This window comes from Dermacentor albipictus, chromosome 1 (assembly GCF_038994185.2).
Source record: "Dermacentor albipictus isolate Rhodes 1998 colony chromosome 1, USDA_Dalb.pri_finalv2, whole genome shotgun sequence".
NCBI lineage: Eukaryota > Metazoa > Arthropoda > Arachnida > Ixodida > Ixodidae > Dermacentor > Dermacentor albipictus.
The window spans coordinates 288,858,096-288,882,907 of NC_091821.1; the positions used below are offsets into that span (position 1 = coordinate 288,858,096).

At 48.1% G+C, this 24,812-nt stretch overlaps 2 protein-coding genes across 6 annotated transcripts in view; one reads left to right on the forward strand and one right to left on the reverse strand.

The window, feature by feature from the left end:
- The window catches only part of LOC139054444 (atrial natriuretic peptide-converting enzyme-like), a 784,429-nt gene that overhangs the window by 123,261 nt on the left and 636,356 nt on the right, over positions 1-24,812 (reverse strand). For both annotated transcript variants that reach the window (XM_070531426.1, XM_070531425.1), the window contains one exon: positions 5,744-5,903. In XM_070531426.1, the coding sequence (XP_070387527.1) occupies positions 5,744-5,903 (160 nt within the window). The remainder of the gene's footprint in view (positions 1-5,743; positions 5,904-24,812) is intronic.
- Positions 9,370-14,258, forward strand: LOC135897323 (uncharacterized). Of its 4 annotated transcripts, none has more exons than XR_011511235.1 (2): positions 9,370-9,495; positions 12,695-14,258. XR_011511235.1 is itself a non-coding variant. In XM_070531424.1 (2 exons), exons 1-2 carry the CDS (start codon positions 11,479-11,481, stop codon positions 12,956-12,958), a joined length of 405 nt encoding a protein of 134 aa, XP_070387525.1. In that variant the 5' UTR covers positions 10,125-11,478; the 3' UTR covers positions 12,959-14,258. The 4 variants fall into 4 exon arrangements, 2 of the variants coding, with proteins under 2 accessions (XP_070387525.1, XP_070387524.1); XM_070531424.1 differs by lacking the exon at positions 9,370-9,495 and adding an exon at positions 10,125-11,619; XR_011511234.1 differs by lacking the exon at positions 9,370-9,495 and adding an exon at positions 10,127-11,619.

Here is a 24,812-nt window from a genome sequence, read left to right on the forward strand (position 1 = left end):
ACAGGTTCGTGAGTACGCTGCATGTGGACCATTCGAATTTGCACACTTTGTTTCACTTGCTTGGCAGTTGTCAGTATTGTGTTGGGTTTCGGCGAATTTGGCACAGGTCTCCTTGCCTCTACATGTTTTGCTGCCATGGCCATACCTTTGGCATTTGAAACATCTCCTAGGGTTAGGGATGTATGGGCGCACTGGGCACCTGATGAATGCAACCCGGACAGACTCGGGCAAGCGAGTGCTGCCGAATGTTAGCACGATTTGAGATGTTGTTTTTCTTCGCCGTTGCGCCTCATATTTATGCGGCGAAGGGACGTTACCCCTTGGTCTCGCAAATTCTGGAGCTCATTTTCGTTCTCTGTCATTAGCAGCCGCTCAGAAATTACTCCCTGAACGCTGTTCAGGCTTCTGTGAGGTGTTACAGTAATGTTAAGGTCAGCAAGCTTCTTTTGTGCGAGTAACGCATCACTCTGCTTTTTGGATTTGACTTCTACAAGCAGATCTCCTGAGGACAGTTTTTTTGCTTCATATTCTTCGCCTATGTTAGCTACTAGCCACTTTTGTGGTACAAACACTGATAGAGTGGCCACTGGAGCGTTTCGCTCAACAGCGTGAACTACCAGGAACTGTGGAAAATTTTCAGCACATTTCTGAGTAGTAACTTTGATTCCTTCGGTGCGGTACCGTTTCCGGTTCCGATCGTTTTTTTTTAGAAGGGGAAATTGAGAATCCATGCGGCATGTGTGGATTGAGGGTTCCTATTGTGTCACCTGTGTTTCACCCCTATAGACACAAGAAGATCCCGGAGCCCCCCACCTGGTGAACACGGTCAAGCCCGTCGGCCGGGGCTTGACCGTGGCCCCGACCGCCACCGTTCGTGGTTTCTACCCTTCACCTTACAACCTGTCGCCACGGTGCGGATTACAGCTTCGGTATGCGGGCTAAGGGTCCGTGGTGGCGCCAAGCACCATCACCTTGAGTCTCAAGGTGCCCTTGCGGGGGGTGGAAAAAATCTGATTTACGAAAAGATTACAAGCATCGTCTGCGATGCCCTTCAGTACGTGGTTCACTTTGTCTTCTGACATGCTCTCGTCAGCCTTGCGGCAAAGGGCGGGAACGTCCCGGATGTATGTCATGATTTGGTTGACGCCTCTACGCGGGACCCAAAACCCCTTTGCGCAGCTCGTCGACGGCCAACAGGTTTACTGAACAACTCGTGGAGCTTGTGTTTACATTGCTCCCAGCTCGTCAGTTCTTTCCTGTGGTTTTTAAACCAGAGCCATGCCATTCCTTTCAGGTAGAAAGTTATGTTAACCAGCATAACAGTTTGGCACCCCCTGTTGTGGGCGCTGACGCTCTTGTATATTTGGAACCGCTCATCAACATCAAGCTTCTCGGTACCGGAAAACGTTCCTGAGTCACGGGATTGCGACGAGATGACTGTCGGCGTTGGAACTCCATCTAACAACATATGCGCTTATTCCGCTTAGTCGGAACATTGGTGGTGCGTTAAAGCAGTGTTTTGGTCAGGGATCGGCGTTGAAGCCTCATTTCACTTCAGGAGCAATTTGTTTTGCACCCTCCCGGCAGAGGGAAACTTAGGGCTATTTTTTTTTTACCTTCACTTCGTGCAGACTCGCGTAGACGAGTGTAGTGCTGGGCAGAGGTTATGAAGTCGTGTGCTGCACTTGGCTCGCTGGGCTGTAGCCAATCACAGCAGACGAAAAGCACGTGACTTCCCAATTACCGGCTGCACATTTCTGTGTTAGCGGCGACAACACCCAAGGGAGCGTCGCATCGAGCCTTACTAGTAGCCGCTTGCCATCGCCCCTTGCAGGAGCAGGGATCGCCGTCACACACGCTGCTATCGGGGACTCACGACGACGCAGAATACTGTTGCATTAACCACATCAAGCTACCATGAAACTAAAGTCCAGTGTACAATTTTTCTTTCGTAACAAGTCCAGACAATGTGCAGCTAAATACATGGCGAATGCGCACTGCACGAAGACAGCGCGGAGACCAAAACAGGCTGCGCCATCCATGAGTAAGATATATAATTTTGTCTTCTTGGAAGGTTAGCTCACCTGCCTCTGTGACACATGGTCGCGCAAGCACTTCGCTACCATCTTCAGCGAATATTTACTATCATCGCTATATGACTAATATTGTTTGACGTCCGCTGCCTGCATTTATTGAAACGTTAATGTAGAAAGTGTAGCGTTCATGCTACACTACAGCTATAAAAATGACTTCATGTAGGTAGGCGGAGGTAAACTTTTCGACGCCAAGTAAAAATATGGTGACTTCTTAAGCTAACTACACTCGTGTAGCCAGTGTAGATATGAAAATAGCCCTGTTGACTTCAAGAAGCACTAAATTTGAACCGTAAGGCGATTAATTAGAGCTGGCGTTGGAACTGTAATTGCAGAGCAAGTGTGATTTACTCTGCACGCCGTAGCGTCTTGAGAGGCAGCAGGGAGGCAGAGGGAGTGTATATGCGTGTGCACGTCTTGAGTGTGCTTGGTGTGTACTTGAGTTTGTGTGTTCGCGCGTGCTTGTGCCTTCGCATCTGAGTCTGCGTGCGCACGAGCGCGCTTATGCGTCCGCGAGCATACGCGTGCTTGTGTATGCATGCATTTTCGTGTGCGTGCGTGCGTGCGCACATTCTTCTGCGTGTGTATACACGTGGGCGCGTGTAAATGTGCATGGATGCAAACGTGCCTATTATCTGTGCGCCTGTATGCGCGAGAGAGAGACAGTCAGAGAGACAAATAACTTCACTAATTGTGCTGAGAAACCACGTTAGGGTACCTCCCTTTTCAGGGAGTCCCCGTAGCCGTCGCGGGCCGCAATCACGTCGGGGTCGGAAGATCGGGGTCCTCCGCCCTGTCGCAGGCCCTCTGGACAGCCCGTAGTTGCTCTTAGAGGTCGCCGCTCTGCGGGATGCTGCCGGTGAAATACGGTCAAATATTGCTACGCCCACGTAGATCTACTGCAGCATTTCTCTAAAGCTGCGACGCTACAAGCATGCCAGTTTTTACCCTAAATGCTCGTGTGTTCTCGTTTTCGCGGGCCACACGTGCGCCGCAGCGAGAACGAAAACATGCGCGATCCAGATACCACACACTACGAGCTGGTACAGGCCTGAGCAAATGCTTCTGACGCTCGCCCACGTACCACATATACTCGGGATCAAAGCCGTTCGCGCTGCTTCAATACACTGTCGCAAGCTCGATTTCTTCTAACGCATCGACTTTTCGTAGAAAAACAACTAACAGAATGCACATCAGCAAAGAACTGTCGTCTTCTTCCCTACGTGGCTCCCGAAGAAGTCACTGCCGGCGAAATGCGCGCAACACTTTCATCGGTGGTGCGACTGGTGTTGCGGCTAGGGTGGCGTTCCGGGCTTGAAATCCCCCAAGCCCATCGACTACTACGTCAGGTTGTATAAAATGAAGGAAAAAGGGTTTACTTAGCTTAGTTACCCGGCTCCAGTTACGGAAGTCCACTTCATGCATGCAGGAGCAAGTTAAACGTCCAAGTTCACATGAGGGCCCTGTCTTCTCACTTTCCAAGTCTCGGCTTTTAATGCCGTCGTCTTCCCTAGGCGAGTCGACTAGGGCATCTTAAGACTGTCCAGTAGCAAATCACCATCGTAGACTCCCCATTGAGATACCACGCCCATGATGCTCCGCAGAGACTGGTTTGAAATATGTGGCAAGAAAGCAACCTGCGCCTCTTAAGTCGTCGACATTGTTCCCGCCTTTTTTCTCTCCGTTCAGGCTGCCAGGTAAACGGTGGGGTGAGGGTCTTTCGTGGAAGCCTTTCAGTCGGTGTTCACGTAGCGTTGACCTCTGGATAGGCGCTGATGGATGGGTGGTGATTTGATTTGTGTTAAACGTCTAATTAAAAACTGTGACTTCCAAATCGTCGTTGTTTTTCCCCGCCTTTTCATCCTTTGCTCAGGCTGGCAGATAAAGGGCGGGGTGAGGGCCTTTTGTGGGACCCCTCTAGAGTTGGTGCCCACGCGGCGTCGGCCTCTGGATAGGGGCTGATGGATTCGTGGTGATTTGTGTTGAACGTAAAGTTAACGCCTTTGTGGTGTTGAGACGTAACAGTGGCTGGCCAATTCGCAACTTGACAAGCCGTTCTTCACCGCATCTTTGGGGAACGAGTGGAGGCTCACTTGCCACAGCTCTGTTGGTACATTGCGGCACGTGGCATATACGATTGCGTTTGAATTTCATCTTGCACAAACGATGCGTAACAGCAAATAAAACCTACTGGCCGCCGCAAAGAAAGCAAGCAAGTGCGCTACCACCTGCGGTTACTTCGCCGATGGCCGCGGGTTTGCGTGACACTCGACGGAACATGCGAACAGGGGCGCGTATTAACAGAAACGTGCATTCGTGGTCGCAGCACTATCAAGTTGAATATAAATCTCGATGCAGCAACACAATTATATGCAACATTCCTTAAGATAAAGGAACTACGGAACAAGCTGCGACCAAGGTTCGGTCGGCTATAAAAGCCAGTCCTTATTTTCAACCAATTCAATTAAACGCGTCTACCTCTTGGGTTGTTTTTCACGTCGAAGATGCCGACCAGGGATTATCAACTTCTGAAGGCTCAAAATGAAAGTAAGAAGTATTAGTGAAGTTGAGCAACGTCACTCTTAGTTTTGAAGCCATTGCAGCTGAAAGGAACACAACGAACAGACAACTCACAACTGGTTTATTGGTTCGACCTCAGAAAAATAGGAAATCATAGATACACTCAGTATAGCGTATGCGTACACGTTCTTCATGGCAAAGAAAAAGAAAATTAAAAAAGGCGCGTTTGGCTACTAAATAAGCAGATCGACAAGTCACTAACGCAATCAGTGCTTCCTTTTTAATGTGACACGCTTCCAAAAGTTCAAGAGCAGTAGTATCCTTACTTTTGCCTAGAATCTTAAGCTTACGAAACTATGGATTAAACTTACAGGCCAAACAGATGCGCATTGCCTTTATTTATAATTGACAGTTCGTGGTCTCATGCTCGGCCGTTAACGCACCTCGAGGTTTGGCCTATATAGACCCTCCCACACGACAACGGTATCATATAGACGACACCGGTGGTGCATTTAACATAAGGCCAAGTGTGCTTCTTCTGGCAATCAAGCCTTCTTTGTTCGCAAAGAATGAGAATGTTTCGTTTATGCTACAATGACTTCAATACAGATTGCCCAAGAAGAAGTAGTATTGTATCACTCAAAGCTTAGTGATTTCTTTTCTTCCACCACCTAGCGTGCGCATAAGTAACTAATTGACATCGGAAATAGTCAGTCTTGTTCACCTTCATTTAAACAAAGACATGACAAATTCATCTTGAAGAATAATCGCGATGTTTTACTTAGTGTAATAACACGTAGCTATCGCATTCATTTGTTCGCACCCAAACGCGAATCAGTGTTCGCGTCAGAAAAGCAATCATGGCGCACACGCGTCACACGCGTTATCGAAGTTTTTGCAGGTAACTCAAGTTAGCGACGCGGGATGTAGCCAGCGTGTACGTAATATGTCTACTCTACTAGCATTAGAAGTAAACAGTATTCCTTGTTTTGAGCCATTGATGCTTGCCCTGCACACACTTGACACGGGTGGACCCGTGTCTATTGAGTGAATGACCGGGTTGCATTTTCGGTTAGCAGCGCGACGTGAGTGACGGGGCGATGTCTCCCGACCTTCTTTCGGTGACTTACCAATGTGACACGCAGTGTCCGGCGGTGAGAACCCACTTGTCTGTGACCAGCGTCCCGTCACAGACGTGCCTGCCGTCCCGTAGAAGCATCACGTGCCACGGCCAGTCCCCGCGTCGCGCGGGGCCCGCCACCCCTGGCAGCGCCGAGGACCGTCCGCAACCTGCAGCACAGAGCGTGTGGGCCCGGCCAGTCGAGAAACACTCGCACAGTGCCACCGACACATTCTACGTGCACGATATCGCACGAACGGAAGCAAAAGTGAATAGGAATGTCAGCATTCAGGGGCATACATTGAGCAAGCACACAGGTGTCCACGACGTGGTCGCAACACACATTTCAAGGCGTTAATTCAAGCACGTCTTTTGCCGATAGCGAGGGTGTGCACTTTTATTAATGCGATTTCATAAGCTTCAACAATCTCTCTTGTCATCTCGCCTGGAGCCCTGTACAAAATAAGTGCCTTCTTTAAGAAAATGGGGTCACAGCGGCCCCGTAGGCAATGCACCCCTAAATGGCCGCAGATTGCTTGAATTTCCAGGCAGCACACTAGCATTGGTCTGGCAGAAATTGGTTCTAGCCCTCGGCCAATGCGGGCTCTTGGACAAAGTGCGATGCCGAGCCACGAAGGGGCGGCCGACGCAGCAACACATGTGCTGCTAGCACAAGACACGCGCTGGGCGGTTATTACCGACGTTCGCCCATCGAGTCACTCACCTTTGTAGGTTCGCGTGTTTCTGAGCTCATTGAATGCGGGGGCCACAAGCGCGGCCTTTTTGGTGGCCTCTGCCTATAATTACGTATACAACTGCCCAAAATCAGTCAACACATTGCTGCGTAATATTAGAGATCGCAGGCGAAATGACGACCACAAGCGATCATTTTTGACAATTGCAGTGCGCTGACAAGACTGCAAGCATCACTTGACCCAATCGGCATGCAAGCTATGCATAGGAGGAAAGGGTGAATGAAGGAGACCGCGTAAATGCCACACTCTCCCCCGCAATGTGACGGCGGAGGGAGATGACGGACCCGAGTGGGCTCCTCTGTGGCTGCGCGCGCAGCCGATTCAGCATGGCTCAACGCTTCATTCGTAGCATCGACCAGGTCCGTGTGTGGCAGATCGGGGTAGATAATTAAAGGACAGAAAAATAAGCAGGAAAATTGGCTGCTACAAAAATTGTTCTTGTAAGAAACCACCACTTTGGTCAGCGCATGTATTCATAGCGGATGCTTTACAGGCTCCATTCATTTCTTGTGCGCCCCCCCACTATAGCCAGGTGCTGCACTTACAAATTCCTTACATTTTACGAGCAGATATAAGAGCAAACGTACTGACATGAGCTCAAAGAAGAAATATCTGTCGAACGTGCTGTGCAGCGGCGATTGTCGTTTAATTTCCGGAGAGAGTTAAACTTTTCTAAAAGGCGAAGATCTTAGCCTTTGTGGCCTTTTTAGCTTTCTCCTTAAGATGAAGATGAATCAAATAATTCGAAAGGATGGATATAGACAAATAAAATGTACATGCACTTGCTCCGGCAGCCAGCCGATGTTATGAAGAGCTTTTCTATCTAAGTGGTGTATTTCTATGTTCAAAATAATGCGCCTCATTGTGAACAGTGTGACCTGTACAAGCAGCACGAAGTGTCCTGAGTCAGATAAGCACTACTTATACCCATGTGACACGGGCAAAATGAAAGGGGCCATGAAACGGTTCGGACAAATTTTGTAGACTCGTAGGGTGCAGCTAAAGTTAATAATTCGCACTACTATTTGTGTGAAGCGTCTCATATTAAGAGAGCTACGGCCGATTACAAGTTACTCCCCTCCGTAGCCATGCATTTTCTCCTCAACTCGTTCGCCGAGTGATCGGGGCTAAGCTCCGCCTTCACTGGCTCTGCGTCATGATGGCACGTTGGGTCGTCTACTTCCGGTTCTCTGGGAGCCAGCGCGCGAAGGCTCTCCAACATCTCCGCCAGATGCTTCGCAGGCTACCGCAAGCAAACCTATCGAAGCAGAGTGCGTCGCAGTGCCGAACGTGTCTGATATTCTGCTAACCACTGGCGAGCTGGGCGTTTCAACGGATTGGTGGAGGCATAAACTCAAGCTGATGAAGGAACTTTAGCGTAGACGTACGTGAGCGACCTCATAAGACTGCACAGTCCACCCACTTGGCGTCGCAGCGCTTAACCAGGCAAACAAAGAGCTAATATAGCTTTAACCAAGTGTAAAAAAATTAAACTTTTACAGAAACAACGTGTTAACGATTACGCTCATGCGAAAAATTTGCGCCAGCAGAAAAGAATGCACTTCGTTACTGCTACTGTGTTTGGTAGAGCTCTGTGCCATCGGTGGCTGCACCGTGCAGACCATCCTAATGGCTTCAGACCGTCCACGCTTGCGCTGCTGCTCATCCCATGAAACGGCCAGGTGAAACAGCCAGGCCCAGTCCCCTTGCGCTTGCGTTTACCCAAATGGCGGACTCACGAAAGGATATTGTGGTAGTAATCCTGCGGTGTAAAGTGACCGCCGCCATTGCCCAAATCCTGGTGCCGATCGGATAGCGACAGTCGGATGCGTTGCGGCCACTTCGCTCGTCTGCTGCCTTGCAGAGGGACACGATGTCGCAGCTTGACATACTGCCAGTCGCTACGTTTGGCGCTCGCGAAAAGACTGACACTGACCGCGGTGGTCTCGTCAACACGGAGCGTGTTGTAACACAAGCAGACGACGCTTGCTGTGTGCCGGATGTGCATAAGTGTAGTGAGAAATTGCCCTTGTGCATTCTCTTTCTGTTTGTTTAGAAACAAATTAACTAACATTCCAACTATTACGAACGACATTGGTTCACCGTAAAGTTTGAAAAATTATCAATGACGCGCCTTGCGCAGCCAAACGGATAGCTCGCCCTACAATCGTCATCAGGGCAAGTGACGACAAATCTTTAGGGGCAGCTGAAAATTCAGGCGAGTGGTGTGCTGCGATCGGCAGCGATGTACAGTTTTCAAACCTCGTAACGAATTACACGCTTTACGCGGAGCACTTAGATGCGTTAATTAATGATCAGAAGGAGCTACTCTAACGACTCCGTACATCTGCACAACATCGTTTCAGGGACCTTCGAGAGCACTTTGAGAGAGTGCACTTCGCCGCCACTCACTGCACTCGGCGGCCAAATGTGTAGCCTTGTAAGAAATTGTACAAAATAAGTAATAATGAAAGCAGAGCCAGGAGTAGTCTTTAATATTTTTTTTCTGAATGGCTAACGTTACAAGGTAATATAATATGCCACACTGCAAAAAAGAAAAAAAATGAAAAAGAGGAAATCACCGCCGTCAAGATGGTCGAAGAGGGAAGCTGTTTTAGCTACACTGAGTGTTACACCACAGTGTAAAAAAAAAAGCTGCCAATTTAAGGAAAATTTACAGAAATATTCCGTAACGCAAAATTTATTGTTTTTTGTGAATCTTCTATGACAGAAACCCGTCAAAAGGAAAAACAAATTTTCTGTTCCTCTTGGTCTCCAGGCTGTACTTCGAGTCAAAACTAAAATTTAACCATTTTAAATTATTGTAACTGTATAAAAACTATGAGGTACAATTTTAGAATTTTTTCTTTTCATATACGCCGTTTTTTGCATACACCACGCATGACACGCTGTGTGCCTTGATGCGCCGCGCCCTAGTCAAGATGGCTGCTCTTCGAGTGAACGCATGTCGGCACAGCTCCATTTCTCCTTTCGAAAATCGTCAGAGGTGAGTGGTTTTCTTTTCAGTTACAAACAGTGCACGATGTATACTTTTAGCCAATAGTTTCTGTGTGTTCATGACATAGAACAGGACTATAATGTACCTCGCAAAAAAAATTCAGGCAGACAGTGAAAAATTTAGCAACTACGTGTACCGACATATTAGCCTACGTTGCGCTTTGTGAGGCAACGTGAGATTTGGGTATTAAATTTAGCTTTAGTTTTCTGTTGTAGCATACGTAAGGGCTAGCCAGTGGGCTTGACAAATGTATTGTTTATTCTTGCCTTTTCGAAATGTACTTATTTTTGCCATGGCTGCGAGAAAGAAAGAAAAAATCGCCAGTTCTCAACAAACATCACTGAGCGACGTTAGCGCTTACCGAAGTGACCGGATAGTGCGACTTTTTTTCTCTTGGGTAATATTTTATTTGTTTGGACTATGACATATGAACCCGCCGCATATGAGGGCACAAGCCATTAAGTGTTGATTTTGTTGCTTCGTTAGAAGCGGTTTGACTGTTTCAGTAGGTTACGCGCGGGAAATGATTTCGCCTGGCTGTATCGGGCATGCGCTGCCTGCGCTACCTTATCAGGACAGCGCTGATATCACGCGTGCGTCTGACTATTTGGGTGCGTGCCCATAAACCCTTCGCTGGTTCCTGGTAGTTGCCTCGATCTTTACCAGACACACGTCGCACACGTTACATGGTGTCAGAAGTGGGCAATTCGGGTCCAAGCGTGGATCCGGCAGAGCCCCAACGATGGAACTACTGAAGGCACCGCCACCCTTGCAACTTACCGGCAATCTCTCTGAGCAATGGAAGCGCTTTAAACAGAAGTTTGACTTGTTCATAGTGGCAACCACGACGAAGGAGCAACCCCGCACGGAAGCTGCAAAAGCGGCACTCCTTCGGAGTGTAGCTGGTGACGAAGCACTTGACGTGTTCAACACGTTCAAGTTTGAAGCCCATGAATCCAAGGAAGACTACGCAACAATCGTTGAAAAGTTCGAGTCTTACTGCTCTGAGGTAAGCAACAAAGTGCATGAGCGATGTCTGTTTCGCTCGAGGAAGCAGGCAGATGGGGAACCGTTCGAAAAATTTCTTCGTGACCTAAGAAAGCAAGCTGGGCAGTGCAATTTCGGAGAACAGCGTGATTCAATGATCAGGAATCAAATAGTGTTCGGCACGAATAACTCAAAGTTATTCTTGGTGCGCGAAAAAATGCTTCGCGAACAACAGTTGACTCTAGTGAAGGCGGAAGAATTTTGCAAGGTCGCCGAATCTGTGGCGCAACGAAACGAGGTCTGGAGGGCCACGGACAGCCACACTGACGCTATTGCGGGGCCCGCAACTGCACCGAAAAGCAGAAACGCCCAAGATGGCAACAAGCAGTGCCGCTGCACAAAGTGCGACCGGCGGCACAGACCAAGGCAGTGTCCTGCATACGGAAAGAAATGCAACGTATGCCACTTGCCCAATCATTTTGCGGTGTGCTGTCGAGAAACGTCCAAAATTGCCAAAGTCAGCAAAGACGACTTTGACGATAACTTCGACATCCTAGAAGTTGGTGTTGGGAATAGAAATGCCAAAGACTGGATAGTGGAAGCTGAGGTCAAGGGCAAGAAGGTCTCCTTCAAGGTAGACACCGGGTCACAGGCCAGCTTACCGCCGTTTTCGGCATACCGGAAAATGCGTGCGGTGGGACCGTTGACTGCTGCTACCTCGGTACTACGGGCCTACAACGGAGGCATCATAACACACTTCGGAGCAACGTCACAGGAGGTGACGGTAGGAAATACTTCCGCTACAGTCCATTTCTTTGTCGTAAAACACGGTATAGTCAAGCCGTACTAGGACTGGAAGCGAGTGAAGCCTTGGGCCTTTTTCAACGCACAGTGGCCACTGTAAGCGCCTCAACAGACTACGAAGCAGTGACGAATTTCCAGCACCTCTTCCAGGGATTAGGCTGCTTGAAGCAACCATACAGTATGGTCCTGCAACCAACAGCGGTTCCTGTCGTTCAACGAGCGCGGCGTATTCCCCTGTCCCTGCGGGGCCCTCTTCAGGAAGAGCTGCGAAGACTAGAGCGCAAGGCCATCATCGTAAAAGAGAACGACCCCACGGACTGGGTAAGCCCTTTGGTTACCGTCTAGAAAAAGGACGGCAGAATTAGAATTTGCATGGACCCCCGGAAAATTAATGAGAACATAAAAAGAGAACACTTCCAGCTCCCAAGGCGCGAGGATATGGAAGGGGAATTCGCCGGCGCACCTGTATTTAGTTGCTTGGACGCAAACTCCGGCTTCCGCCAGATCGCACTTGACGAGCAGACGTCGAAAATATGCACTTTTGCTACTCCTTTTTGCAGGTACCGTTACCTCCGATTGCCCTTCGGCATCGCCTCAGCGCCTGAAATCTTTCAAAGGACGATGACTGAAGTATTTGAGGGCCTTCCCGGTGTACATGCGTACATTGAGGATATTTTGGCAAGGGGAGCAAACAAACAGCAGCATGATCAGAGACTGGTTGCGGTCTTGAAAGCGGCCGAAAAAGCCGGCTTAACGTTCAACGCAAAAAAGTGCCGGTTTGGTGTTACGGAAATACAATTTCTGGGCGATATCATTGGACGTGACGGCATCTCGCCAGACCCAAAACTGATCAAAAGCTTGCTTGAAACGCCGGAACCCAGAACCAAATGTGATGTTCAGCGCATGCTCGGTGTAATCAACTACTTTGCAAAGTACGTGCCACGGCTTTCTCAGCGGACTGCGCTTATCAAAACACACGCAGTATTTGAGTGGATTGAAAACCACAGAAAAGAGCGGGAAGGTGTCACTCAAATTCTAACCATGAAACCCGTACTCGCCATCTTTGATCCCCAAAGGCAGTCTAAAATAACATGTGATGCATCAAAAGATGGCATGGGTGCAGCGCTCTTGCAGTGTCACGATGGCGATAAGTGGCACCCAGTGGCATATGCATCCCGTGCGCTAACACAAGCTGAGCAGCGTTACGCGCAGATTGAAAAGGAGACTCAGCATTTCGTACGGCTGTGAGAAGTTTCACCCCTTCGTGTACGGGCACAGTTTTTACTGAAACTGACCATAAACCGTTGCAGATCCCTTTCGCAGCAATAGATAGCGACATGCCTCCCCGCCTTCAGAGGTTTTTTAAAGACTTCTGAAATATGATTTCGTTTTGCAGTACGTACCAGGAAAACACCTCGTCTTGGCCGACATGCTGTCAAGATCGGCTCCGGCTAGTCACGAGGACATCGCTGGTGCCGCTGACGACGTGGAAGTGCACGCAGTCCTAGTCCTGGGCTATTTGGTCACGGGCGCTACGCGACAGAAGCTGGTGCAAGAAACAGCGCGTGACGGTTACTTCAGCACCGTCATCTCCAATTTGTCAAGCGGTGAGAGCCTGCAGGGTGAACTCAAGCCTTTTCGTCAGAGCTTTCCGTCGTGAACGGTATATTGCTGAAAGGAATAAAAGTGGTCATACCTAAAAGCGTGCGACGTGAAATCCTAGGACGAATTCATACTGGGCACCTAGGATTGCAGAAATGCAAAGAAAGAGCACGACGTTTGGTTTTTTGGCCTGGGCTCAGCAGCGACTTATCCCTGCTGATTCAGAGCTGCTCTACTTGTCGGAAGTTTTCATACAAGCAACCGAAAGAACCGTTACTCATGCGCCCAATCCCATTATGCGCATGGGTTCGAGTTAGTGTAGACACTTTTTCTTTTGGGGGAAGTTAGTACGTCGTAGCGTTTGACGCGTATTAAAACTTCCCGGAAGTCCAGAAGCTCCAGGACACCACTGCAAGAGCAACAATTTCCGCACTTAGCGCAATGTTTGCCAGGTATGGCGTACCTCTGGAGGTGTGCACCGACAACGGGCCGCAGTTTTCAAGTTATGAATTTGCATAATTCGCAAGAAAATGTGACTTCACTCATGTCACATCCAGTCCCCGCTTCCCACAGTCCAACGGTCTGGCAGAGAAAGGGGTACAGATCGTGAAACGCCTCTTGAAGAAAAGTGAAGACTCACGCGAAGACTTTTGGCTAGGCTTGTTGGCCTACCGCTCTACACCACTTGTGGACGGCCGATCACCTGGAGAACTTAAAGGCAGGCGTCTCAGGTCGAATGTACCCGATTTTGGCGACGTGCGGCCTACGCCAGTCAAAAAACATCGTCAGACCAACGGCGGAAAGCATTTGTAACCTTTGGACAAAGGGTCGATCGTAAGGCTCAGGGACACAACACGGTCCCCGAAAGGTATTGTGATGGGTAAAACGTCTACGAGGTCCTACAACGTGGAAACAGAAAGTGGTCGTAACAGACGGCATCTCCTTCAGACTCGCGAACAGTGGACAGCAGACGAGAGTGATGATGATGACTGCGGTTCGTCTTACAGCTGGTGCACTGACTCTAGCGCAAGTAGCTCCGTTGATGTTACACCGTGCCAGCCTACACACCCGCATCCTCAAGCGTCGTCCGCTGATGGCCTGGCACCAACTACAGCGCACCACGTGCTATCTCCTCCTAGGCCGACGCCAGTCCGAAGAAGGTCGGGTCGCACCAGTAGGCCACCGCAGCGGCTTCGGTACGACGCGGCCTTGAATCAAGTAACCTGAACTGTTGTGTTTCTTCGTTACCTATCAGAGGATGTATCGGGCATGCGTTGTCTGCGCTGCCTTATCAGGACAGCACTGATATCACGCGTGCGTCTGACTATTTAAGTGCGTGCCAATAAACCCTTCGCTGCTTCTTGTTCCTGCCATCGTGTAGTTGCCTCGATCTTTACCAGACACACGTCGCACACATTACACTGGCCCCTGACTAATTCGTTTCAATTTGAACATGGTTAGCGGGAACACTGCACTGTGTGGCTTGGTGTAATATCTGCGCGTTTTAAAAGCACGGCGCAGAAAGTGCTCCCACCCGAGCCGCGAAGACATGCTGTCATCACGCTCGTGGCCACAAAGAATTGCTCGCATGTCGTCTGCTCACTTCCCGACTTTGAGAAAGAATAACTGAACGTATGAATGGTGCACTGCAAAAATAAGAAAGAAATGGTCAAAATTTGCATAAGCTGAACTGCAGCAACGCATTTAGTAAAAAGTGAAAAGGCAGCATGTGTCATTGTTTCACGTAGCTAATGCTACACAGTTAACGTAATGTGTCCACCGCTTTAAATTACCAGGACTATTTCATACCTTGTGCCATTATGCTTGACATTTTTGCAAAAATAGATGGTGTGATTTTTTTGGGACGTCGCAATAAAATACGCGGCTCCAAGCGCAGGAGTGGCGCCACACCGCGGCGCTGCCATCTCCGTCGGGCCTCGCCCGCTGCTCGAGGAGCTACAATGGGGCTGCACCGCGTGGCGCGGCTGCTTCGCGGTTTCCGCTTCGCTTCGTAAGAAGAAAGTCGGCTTGGGGCTACGGTAGTCACAGAAAACAGTGTGGAAATACAGGGCCAGGAAATACCTCGGGTAAGAGAATATAAAGGTGCAGCGGTGGCGTAGAGGTAGAACACCCGCCTCGCGTGCAAGAGGTCCGTGGTTCGAATCCCGGTGCCGGCAATTTTCCACCGGATTAAAAAAAAATCCGCGTGTTGATAAAATTGCACAAACAGGCCTGGAGTGTCGCCTGATCCCGGTGACCAGAACCGGTAACGCACTCCCTCACCAGAGCAAGACTGGCCACCCTGGTGCAGTAATTGGCCACAACCTCCTGTATGAACACAACAATCAAACCCCGGCCCTCAGTCCCCAGCAGCTGCGAAGCAACTGACCACGGTGGCGGTCAGACCTGCAACGCAGCAGAGGGTGCTAAGAATCACTGGCTCCGGACAGGCCGCCAATGGAATATGAACCTGGCAACGTTTAACGCTAGAACGTTATCTAGTGAGGCGAGTCTAGCAGTGCTATTGGAGGAATTAGAGGGCCCTAAATGGGATATAATAGGGCTCAGTTAAGTTAAGAGGCCAAAAGAAGCATATACAGTGCTAAGAAGCGGGCACGTCCTGTGCTACAGGGGCTTAGCGGAGCGAAGAGAACTAGGAGTCGGATTCCTGATTAATAAGAATATAGCTGGTAACATACAGGAATTCTATAGCATTAACGAGAGGGTGGCAGGTCTTGTTGTGAAACTTAATAAGAGGTACAAAATTAAGATTGTACAAGTCTACGCCCCTACATCCAGCCATGATGACCAGGAAGTCGAAAGCTTCTATGGAGACGTGGAATCGGCGATGGGTAGAGTGAAAACTAAATACACTATACTAATGGGCGACTTTAATGCCAAGGTAGGCAAGAAGCAGGCTGGAGACGAGGCAGTGGGGGACTATGGCATAGGCGCTAGGAATAGCAGGGGAGAGCTATTAGTAGAGTTTGCGGAACAGAATAATATGAGGATCATGAATACCTTCTTCCGCAAGCGGGATAGCCGAAAGTGGACGTGGAGGAGCCCGAACGGCGAGACTAGAAATGAAATAGACTTCATACTCTGCGCTAACCCTGGCATCATAGAAGATGTGGACGTGCTCGGCAAAGTGCGCTGCAGTGACCACAGGATGGTAAGAACTCGAATTAGCCTAGACCTGAGGAGGGAACGGAAGAAACTAGTACATAAGAAGCCGATTAATGAGTTAGCGGTAAGAGGTAAAATAGAAGAATTCCAGATCAAGCTACAGAACAGGTATTCAGCTTTAACTCAGGAAGAGGACCTTAGTGTTGAAACAATGAACGGCAATCTTGTGGGCATCATTAAGGAGTGTGCAATGGAAGTCGGTGGTAACTCCATTAGGCAGGATACCAGCAAACTATCGCAGGAGACGAAAGATCTGATCAAGAAACGCCAATGTATGAAAGCCTCTAACCCTACAGCTAGAATAGAACTGGCAGAACTTTCGAAGTTAATCAACAAGCGTAAGACAGCTGACATAAGGAAGTATAATATGGATAGAATTGAACATGCTCTCAGGAACGGAGGAAGCCTAAAAACAGTGAAGAAGAAACTAGGAATCGGCAAGAATCAGATGTATGCGTTAAGAGACAAAGCCGGCAATATCATTACTAATATGGAAGAGATAGTTCAAGTGGCTGAGGAGTTCTATAGAGATTTATACAGTACCAGTGGCACCCACGACGATAATGGAAGGGAAAATAGTCTAGAGGAATTCGAAATCCCAAAGGTAACGCCGGAAGAAGTAAAGAAAGCCTTGGGAGATATGCAAAGGGGGAAGGCAGCTGGGGAGGATCAGGTAACAGCAGATTTGTTGAAGGATGGTGGACAGATTGTTCTAGAGAAACTGGCCACCCTGTATACGCAATGCCTCATGACCTCGAGCGTACCGGAATCTTGGAAGAACGCTAACATAATCCTAATTCATAAGAAAGGAGATGCCAAAGACTTGAAAAATTATAGACCGATCAGCTTACTGTCCGTTGCCTACAAACTATTTACTAAGGTAATCGCAAATAGAATCAGGAACACCTTAGACTTCTGTCAAGCAAAGGACCAGGCAGGATTCCGTAAAGGCTACTCAACAATACATCATATTCACACTATCAATCAGGTGATAGAGAAATCTGCGGAATATAACCAACCCTTATATATAGCTTTCATTGATTACGAGAAAGCGTTCGATTCTGTCGAAACCTCAGCAGTCATGGAGGCATTACGGAATCAGGGTGTAGACGAGCCGTATATAAAGATACTGAAAGATATCTATAGTGGCTCGACAGCCACCGTAGTCCTCCATAAGGAAAGCAACAAAATCCCAATAAAGAAATGCGCAAGACAGAGATACGATCTCTCCAATGCTATTCACAGTGTGTTTACAGGAGGTATTCAGAGACCTGGATTGGGAAGAATTGGGGATAAAAGTTAATGGAGAGTACCTTAGTAACTTGCGATTCGCTGATGATATTGCCTTGCTTAGTAACTCAGGGGACCAATTGCAATGCATGCTCACTGACCTGGAGAGGCAAAGCAGAAGAGTGGGTCTAAAAATTAATCTGCAGAAAACTAAAGTAATGTTTAACAGTCTCGGAAGAGAACAGCAATTTACAATAGGCAGCGAGGTACTGGAAGTCGTAAGGGAATACACCTACTTGGGGCAGGTAGTGACGGCGGATCCGGATCATGAGACGGAAATAATCAGGAGGATAAGAATGGGCTGGGGTGCGTTTGGCAGGCATTCTCAGATCATGAACAGCAGGTTACCATTATCCCTCAAGAGAAAAGTATATAATAGCTGTGTCTTACCAGTACTCACCTACGGGGCAGAAACCTGGAGGCTAACGAAAAGAGTTCCACTCAAATTGAGGACGACGCAACGAGCTATGGAAAGAAGAATGATAGGTGTAACGTTCAGGGATAAGAAAAGAGCAGATTGGGTCAGGGAACAAACGCGAGTTAATGACATCTTAGTTGAAATCAAGAAAAAGAAATGGGCTTGGGCCGTACGTGCAATGAGGAGGGAAGACAACCGATGGTCATTAAGGGTTACGGACTGGATCCCAAGGGAAGGGAAGCGTAGCAGCGGACGGCAGAAAGTTAGGTGGGCGGATGAGATTAAGAAGTTTGCAGGGACGGCGTGGCCCCAATTAGTACATGACCGGGGTTGTTGGAGAAATATGGGAGAGGCCTTTGCCCTGCAGTGGGCGTAACCAGGCTGATGATGAAGAGAATATAAATGCCTTGGTAATAGGATAAACGAAGGAATAGATATATGGACACACAGGAAAATCCAATAGCAGTGAAGGGGAAGCAAAATGTAGCCATAATGAAGCACTTAGCGCTATGGGGATACAATAGGAACGAGGTGATCCAGGGTACGTGTAACGTGTGAAATGCTTCCAGGACTTACTTTTGGGCAAATGCGGCTGCTTGCTTGAAATTAGGGGTACAATCAGGACTCGATGGGAACCGAAGGTCCGTGGGTCGCCTTGCATTGGGCGCTCACGGGAATACTAGAAATGAAGCTGAGCAGGGTGATGTGGGCTTGACAAGTTTTGAAGTGAGGGAAGCTCGCAGTAAAACTGGTTTTACGAAGAACGACTGAGGAATATGGAAGAAAGTAACTTGGCTGGGAGAGTGTTGAGGCATCTGTACAGGAAAAAAACGCAAGGGTAGTGGGGCACCCTCGCACCGGTCCCCGCACGACCCGAAGGGGCAGAAGCTTGATGTGGGTGAGTTGGTTATGCATACTTGATGAAATGAGCGCTACGAAGACGCGGACGAAAGAACAACATGTACGACAGACAAGGCGCTCAAACAGGGAATAGTTGCTCCCGAAGTTCAAGTCTTCCTGGGTGGCCTGGAACATTCTTGGGTTCACGTGAAAAGGATGTACAGGATAATGAAGTCTGAGAAAGGGCGGCAGGTACGTAGGTACAACGACTGGCTTTGGGTCCTGTGCAACGAAAGCAAGGATCAGGTTGTAGGCAGCCGGGAATTCGCCCAGTCCAAAAGGATTGCCAAACAAGTGACTGAATTCCTTTGGCAAAGGTCAAGAATAGGCCTTACAAAGCGAAGTCGGCGAAACATTCAGCCAACTAAAGTGACACTACTCGGTGATGTTGTGCTCCCAGACGACGTTAGGGGTCTACTTCAAAAAGGAACGAAATAGAGCTTTGAGCCACGGTCCAAGAAGCACCAGCTGCTTGCTACGGCCCGGCGAATAGGAAACTGCGTTGGCGAGGCAGAGCGGGATCGAGCCACCAGTGACGCAGTGGATACCCTTCTTCGGACCGTGCGTTCGAAAACCACCCCTAACACACCCTTCAAGAAGTTAACGGGCTTCCTACGGCAAAATGACCTCCTCGCATTACAGGCGGACAAGGAGGATGGCTTCGTCATCCTTTCCAAGGGCGCCTACGGAGAGAGGGCCATCAGCGCGATTGAGAAGAATTTCAAGGCCGTGGATTTCAACCACAAAAAGCAGAAAGCCAAAGCGATCAAGCTGCTTGATAACTTCAACCTGGAAGCTCTTCGGAAGGCGACGAACCGGGCTGAGGTAGGCGTCTTGGAAGTATTTTTCTCCGGCAAGACCCACAAACCTGACTGCCCCTTTAGGGCTATTGTTTCTGAGAAGAAGACATGGCAGATGGAAGTAGGGCACTACCTGAAGCGCCATTTATGCCAGTTACCCCTAGATGACCCTTTCCTTGTGCGGAGCTCTAGAGAAGTCGTGCTGACTTTACAACAAGGATCTTGGAGCAATGTGTACGCGTTTTCACTGGACGTTGAAGACCTGTATTATGCGATTCCTCATGACGGAGTGCTGAGTGCCATTAGGAACAAAATCGAAGACTTTGGTGAAGTTACGTTCAGTTGTGCAACCGGAGTGAATAGTGGCAAGTTTTTAGAACTGTTAAGCTTTTACCTTCATTCCACTGTCATTAGTTTCAAAAAACCAACACTATGTACAACGCAAGGGCATTTGCATTGGTTCGTCGCTCGATCCCATTCTTTCAGACATCTTTCTCAGCGCCTTTGACAAGTGTGTAAACAGCATTCTGAATCAATCATGTGCTCCCTCTATAATGAGGTATGTCGATGACTACCTCGTGGTTGTTAACGACGTTCCAGGGTCTAGGCTAGATGACACTGTAGAGTCGATAATTAACACATTTAGGAATGCATCGGAGGCTCTAAACTTCACGTGCGAAAGGCCTTGTGATAACAGCATTCGCTTTCTGGACCTCAATCTCACTCTGATGAACACGCATGTCTGTTTCGAATACCAGCCCAGGTTGAACAAGCAGCTAATGTCATACGACATCGCGCATTCCAAGCTAGTAAAACGAGGGGTTGCAATGATTTGTCTGAAAGAAGCGCTAAACAAATCTTGCCACCACAAAATAGAAATCAGTTTCAATAACCAAGTTTCAAGGCTACGCCTAGCCGGTTTCCCTTCACTACTGATCTCTAGCGTTTGCGACAAGCTTCTTCAAAAGATCAAACAAGCAAGAGAGGGTACTAACACAAAAAAGCCATTTGATAGGAAGAGATTACATGTGATTCCTTATTGGCACAGGGTATCCCACAACCTCAAGAAGGTGGCACAAAGGCACAGCATCAATCTTCTCTTCAGTGCACTATGTAAGCTGGCCAAGATATGCCCTATGATGACAAAAGCAAAACCCGAACCATGCTCTAAGAAACATGCAGCGCAGTACACTGCTTGTAAAAGTAATGTCGTATATGAGATACCCCTAAGTTGACAACAGGTTTATATCGGTCAAACCGGACGGTGTTTTAATGAAAGGGCGCGTGAGCACAATTGGGCCGTAAATAACAATGCGGGGGGCCATCTGGCAGAACACTGTAAACGTCACAATTGCCGTCCGTATCTTCGCGACACCAGGTTTCTGGCATGGTCTAGAGATAGACTAGAACGGGAGATATTGGAAGCTTTTTACATTGCAAAGGCCGAGGGCACGTGCATTAGTTGCCCTTCAGTGACGCTTACTGAAAAAGAGATAGCCTTTCTGAAGAGATAGGGAGGTCGTGATGTCACGATGTGCCATTCTTGGTTGCATCTATTTAAAGTTCTGTTTCATCAAAAAACATTTACTTGGAAGTAGCGCCTTGTCTGTCGTACATGTTGTTCTTTCGTCCGCGTCTTCGTAGCGCTCATTTCATCAAGGACCCGAAGGGGAGAAGCGGGCAAGAGGCGCGCCACGTGTCGGGGCAGCGCCGCACCTTGCGAGGAGGGGGTCTTGTGTGTTTGCCGCAGCATGGCTCTGCGTGTGCGCAAAGCGCAGAAGAAATGTAGCGGAAACGTATTTCGCTACTCGTGTAACGGCGACTTCTGTAAGTTACATGCTCATAATGGGACTTTGAGCGGTGCTGCGGAAAGTACGGTATACGGTACGGTAACTGCAGTCGATGCACGCAGTCAGCGGCAAACCTTTGTCCTAGACTAAACGTTTGCTTCGTTTTTGGCAGGCTCCGCAAGCTGTGGGACAGTATCAGCTGGAATACCGCCCGTATCTTCAATGGCTATCATCTTCGCAACTGTTCCTGGTGACTGATCTACGCATGCGGATCTCGGGGAAGCTGCAGTTTCGACGTAGCAAGCCATCCTTGACTTCATTGACTCTGGACCTGCCAATAATGTCCCCCTGGCGTCGATCACCGACTATTTAAAGGCCGTCAACTTCGTGGATCGTTGCAGTCAGCGGCAAACCTTTGTCCTAGACTAAACGTTTGCTTCGTTTTTGGCAGGCTCCGCAAGCTGTGGGACAGTATCAGCTGGAATACCGCCCGTATCTTCAATGGCTATCATCTTCGCAACTGTTCCTGGTGACTGATATACGCATGCGGATCTCGGGGAAGCTGCAGTTTCGACGTAGCAAGCCATCCTTGACTTCATTGGCTATGGACCTGCCAATAATGTCCCCCTGGCGTCGATCACCGACTATTTAAAGGCCGTCAACTTCGTGGATCGTTGCAGTCAGCGGCAAACCTTTGTCCTAGACTAAACGTTTGCTTCGTTTTTGGCAGGTGAGTGTTGATTACACCTGTTGTAATTCATCAGTTTTCGGGTTTTGCCGCTGACTGCACCATGTCTTCTTTATGTACTTCTTGCTCAAAAGCCATACCGAGAGATGGAAGATTTATGAGTTGTTCTACCTGTGAGGGCGAATTCCACCTGGGGAAAAACTGCTCGTCAGTTTCTGATAGCGCCTACAAGAAGATGAGTACAGTGACACGTGAAACGTGGAAGTGTCCTTCATGCAAGGATGATTCGGTTAAGCAACCAGACGAGGCATCCAACCCAGGTGATAGTTCATTCTCACAGCAACTGTCTGCTCTGAATATGAAACTAGATTCTTTGACTACAACTGTTTCAACACTGATGGTGAAAATCGAGGAACTATTGTTGGTCAGGGAAGCTAGTGAAAAGGTTGCTTCGGCAGTCGAGGACATACGGTCCGCTATTGATTTCCTTTCGTCGAAGTATGACTCGGTGCTTGCTACAGTTACCACTAATCAGAATGAGCTTGCAGACCTTCGCTCACAAGTTCAATCGCTCTCTTCAACAGTAGCTTCCCAGACACAGGTGATTGACAGGATGAGTGGGGAAATAAATGACCTCGAACAATATGGCAGAAGATGTAACTTCGAGATTCACGGCCTTCCTGTCAAATCTGACGAAAACTTACTCTTTCTTAAGTACTTTGGCAGGCAAGCTAAACATAACCGATTTTCAACAAGCAGATATCTCGGCAGTGCATCGGCTGCCATCCAGAGGCGACTATATTCCACCAATTCTAGTGCAAACTCGCTCAATTACTGTTAAGCAGAAATGGCTCGGGGCCCGGAAGTGCCTTCGTGATTTGGTGCATGACGATCAGTCTCCTCGGCTGTTTTTCAACGATAACCTGTCTCGGGCTAATCGCGAGTTGTTCCGTCTAGCAAGGTCTCGTGGCAAAGAAAAGGGTTTTGAGTTCATCTGGACCAAAAATGGGAAGATCCTTGCAAAACAGTCCGAAGGCGCGCCTCTCATTCGTGTCAACAAGCTTTCTGATCTTGAAAAACTAACATAACCATGTCTGACATTGGTTTCGTGAAGTGTTCTAATTTTTCTGAAGTCCAGAAGTTCTTTCAGCATCACACAGGCAATTCATTTCAGTTCACTCACGTTAATATTCGCAGTATACGGAAGCATTGGGACCATTTTTGTGCGCTGATTCACCCTTTTCATTCAAATTTTGACGTTGTTGCTCTCACGGAAGTGAACGTTTCGTCAGATGTGTTACCAAATTTCTCGCTGCCAGGTTACCAATTACATTCTTATACTCGTCTACAACGAACAGGAGGAGGAATCGCAGTTTTTGTTAAAGATTCTTGGTCCGTTTCCGAAATTAGTATTCCTTTTACTCAAGCAGAAGTAGTTGCGCTCCGCCTAAGTACACCTTGTTTGTCGTTGATTCTACTCGCAATTTACCGCCCTCCGTGTTGTAACGGTCGAATCTTTTTAGCTGAGCTTGATTCTGCAATATCTTCGTTTTCCAGTGAAGAACACGTGTGCATTATCGGGGATATGAATATCGATATTCTACGCCCAACTGTGCCAACGGTCGCAGATTATCTTGACACTTTATCAAAGTGGGGACTAGAGCCTAGAATCCACAGCCCTACACGTGAGGAAGACTTATCTGGGCAGCTAGTCTCGTCTTGCATCGACCACATAAACGTGCGTTCTCAAAACCTGTTGGTGCGGTCTGCTGTTGTTGAACTCAAGCTTGCAGATCACTATTTCGTCTGCTGCTCGTTAACGGATGGTTGCAGCCACCCTGCACCTTTGCGCAGCCACCAAAGCGTATCAGTACTTGATTATAAGCGTTTCGATGAAAGAATAGCAAAGTACGATTGGGCTTCTTTTATTGACAATGTGTCCCCTGCAGACTTATATGACAGTTTCGTCGAGGTTTTTCGTTCACACAAAGCCGAATCTTCACGCATGGTGACCGTTAAGCAACGAAATTTAGACAATAAGTGGATGTCACCCGTAATACTGGAAGCCATCAAAGAGAAAGATCTGCTCTGGGCTCGATCAAGACGTGCTCCAAACTGTTCTGAACTACGACTGCAGTTTAAACATGAACGAAACCGAGTTAATGCCATGATCCGTGTGGCCAAGCGCAATCACTTTAGGTCTCAGTTTAACGATGCACGTTTTAACAGCAAGAAAACATGGTCATTGGTGAATAACCTGAAAGGAATGAGCGCTGCTATCTATAATGATACATATTTCATATCTCATTTCCATAAAGATGGACAGAGCATTGCGAATGACTTTAACAAACTATTTTCTCTGGTCTCTGGTGCATCTCGTACCCCGCCTAATGACTGTCCTATGCATCCCAGTGTGATGGAATCTGCTTTCCTTCCTGACATTACCGAAAGTGATTTAAGGTGTATACTTTTCAGTCTTAAACGTAGCAAGTCTCCTGGTCATGACGGCCTCACTGTTTCTGAATTGTGCAGAAATTTTGAAGCGATTAAGGGTGTCCTACTAGTTATGCTTAATAGTATCATTTCCAGAGGTATAATACCGACTTCAATGAAAACTGCTAAAGTTATACCTTTGTATAAGGGTGGCTCCAGAAACATGATGAGCAATTATCGACCTATCTCTATTCTACCATGCATTGGCCAAATTTTTGCAAAGCATCTATTACTTACCATGACTAATTTTTTGAATACGCACAATGTTCTATCACCTTGTCAGTATGGCTTCATACCAGGAAAAGGAACAACAGATCTTCTTGAAGAATTCTCTGACACACTAAATT